The sequence below is a fragment of the Palaemon carinicauda genome, chromosome 22, assembly GCF_036898095.1.
Source record: "Palaemon carinicauda isolate YSFRI2023 chromosome 22, ASM3689809v2, whole genome shotgun sequence".
In the NCBI taxonomy this organism is placed as follows: Eukaryota; Metazoa; Arthropoda; class Malacostraca; order Decapoda; family Palaemonidae; genus Palaemon; species Palaemon carinicauda.
In genome coordinates, this window is record NC_090746.1 from 99,406,886 (window position 1) to 99,407,270 (window position 385).

At 42.1% G+C, this 385-nt stretch overlaps 1 protein-coding gene across 1 annotated transcript in view; it reads left to right on the forward strand.

The window, feature by feature from the left end:
* The window catches only part of LOC137615985 (piggyBac transposable element-derived protein 4-like), a 1,744-nt gene continuing 1,359 nt past the window's right edge, over positions 1-385 (forward strand). The window contains exon 1 of the mRNA XM_068345667.1: positions 1-361. Coding sequence (XP_068201768.1) covers positions 1-361 — 361 coding nt within the window. The remainder of the gene's footprint in view (positions 362-385) is intronic.

The following is a 385-nucleotide window of genomic DNA, read 5'->3' on the forward strand; positions in this document are numbered from 1 at the left end:
ATGTCTGACATTGAAATTTCGGACAGTGATGATTCATATCATCCAGAGGAGGATATGGGGGATTCAGACAGTGAAGACTATACGTCAATGGAGAGTGATATCCATGAAAGTGACGACGAATCATTCCTTTCTTTAGGTGGTGGATGGTCACGTGTTGATGTTTTTGCCGATAAGAGGCCTAACTCAGTACCTCCCCTAAGGCAGGCCTATAGTGGTGTGAATCCCAACCTTGGAATAAGCAGTGACTCATCAGTGATAGAGTGCGTGAAAAAATTCATCACAGGTGATATTGTAGCGCACATCGTGGAATGTTCAAATGAACGTGCGAAGCATTTTTTTGAAGAAAATCCTGAACTCAAAGGTAAAATAAACAGACTGAAATGGC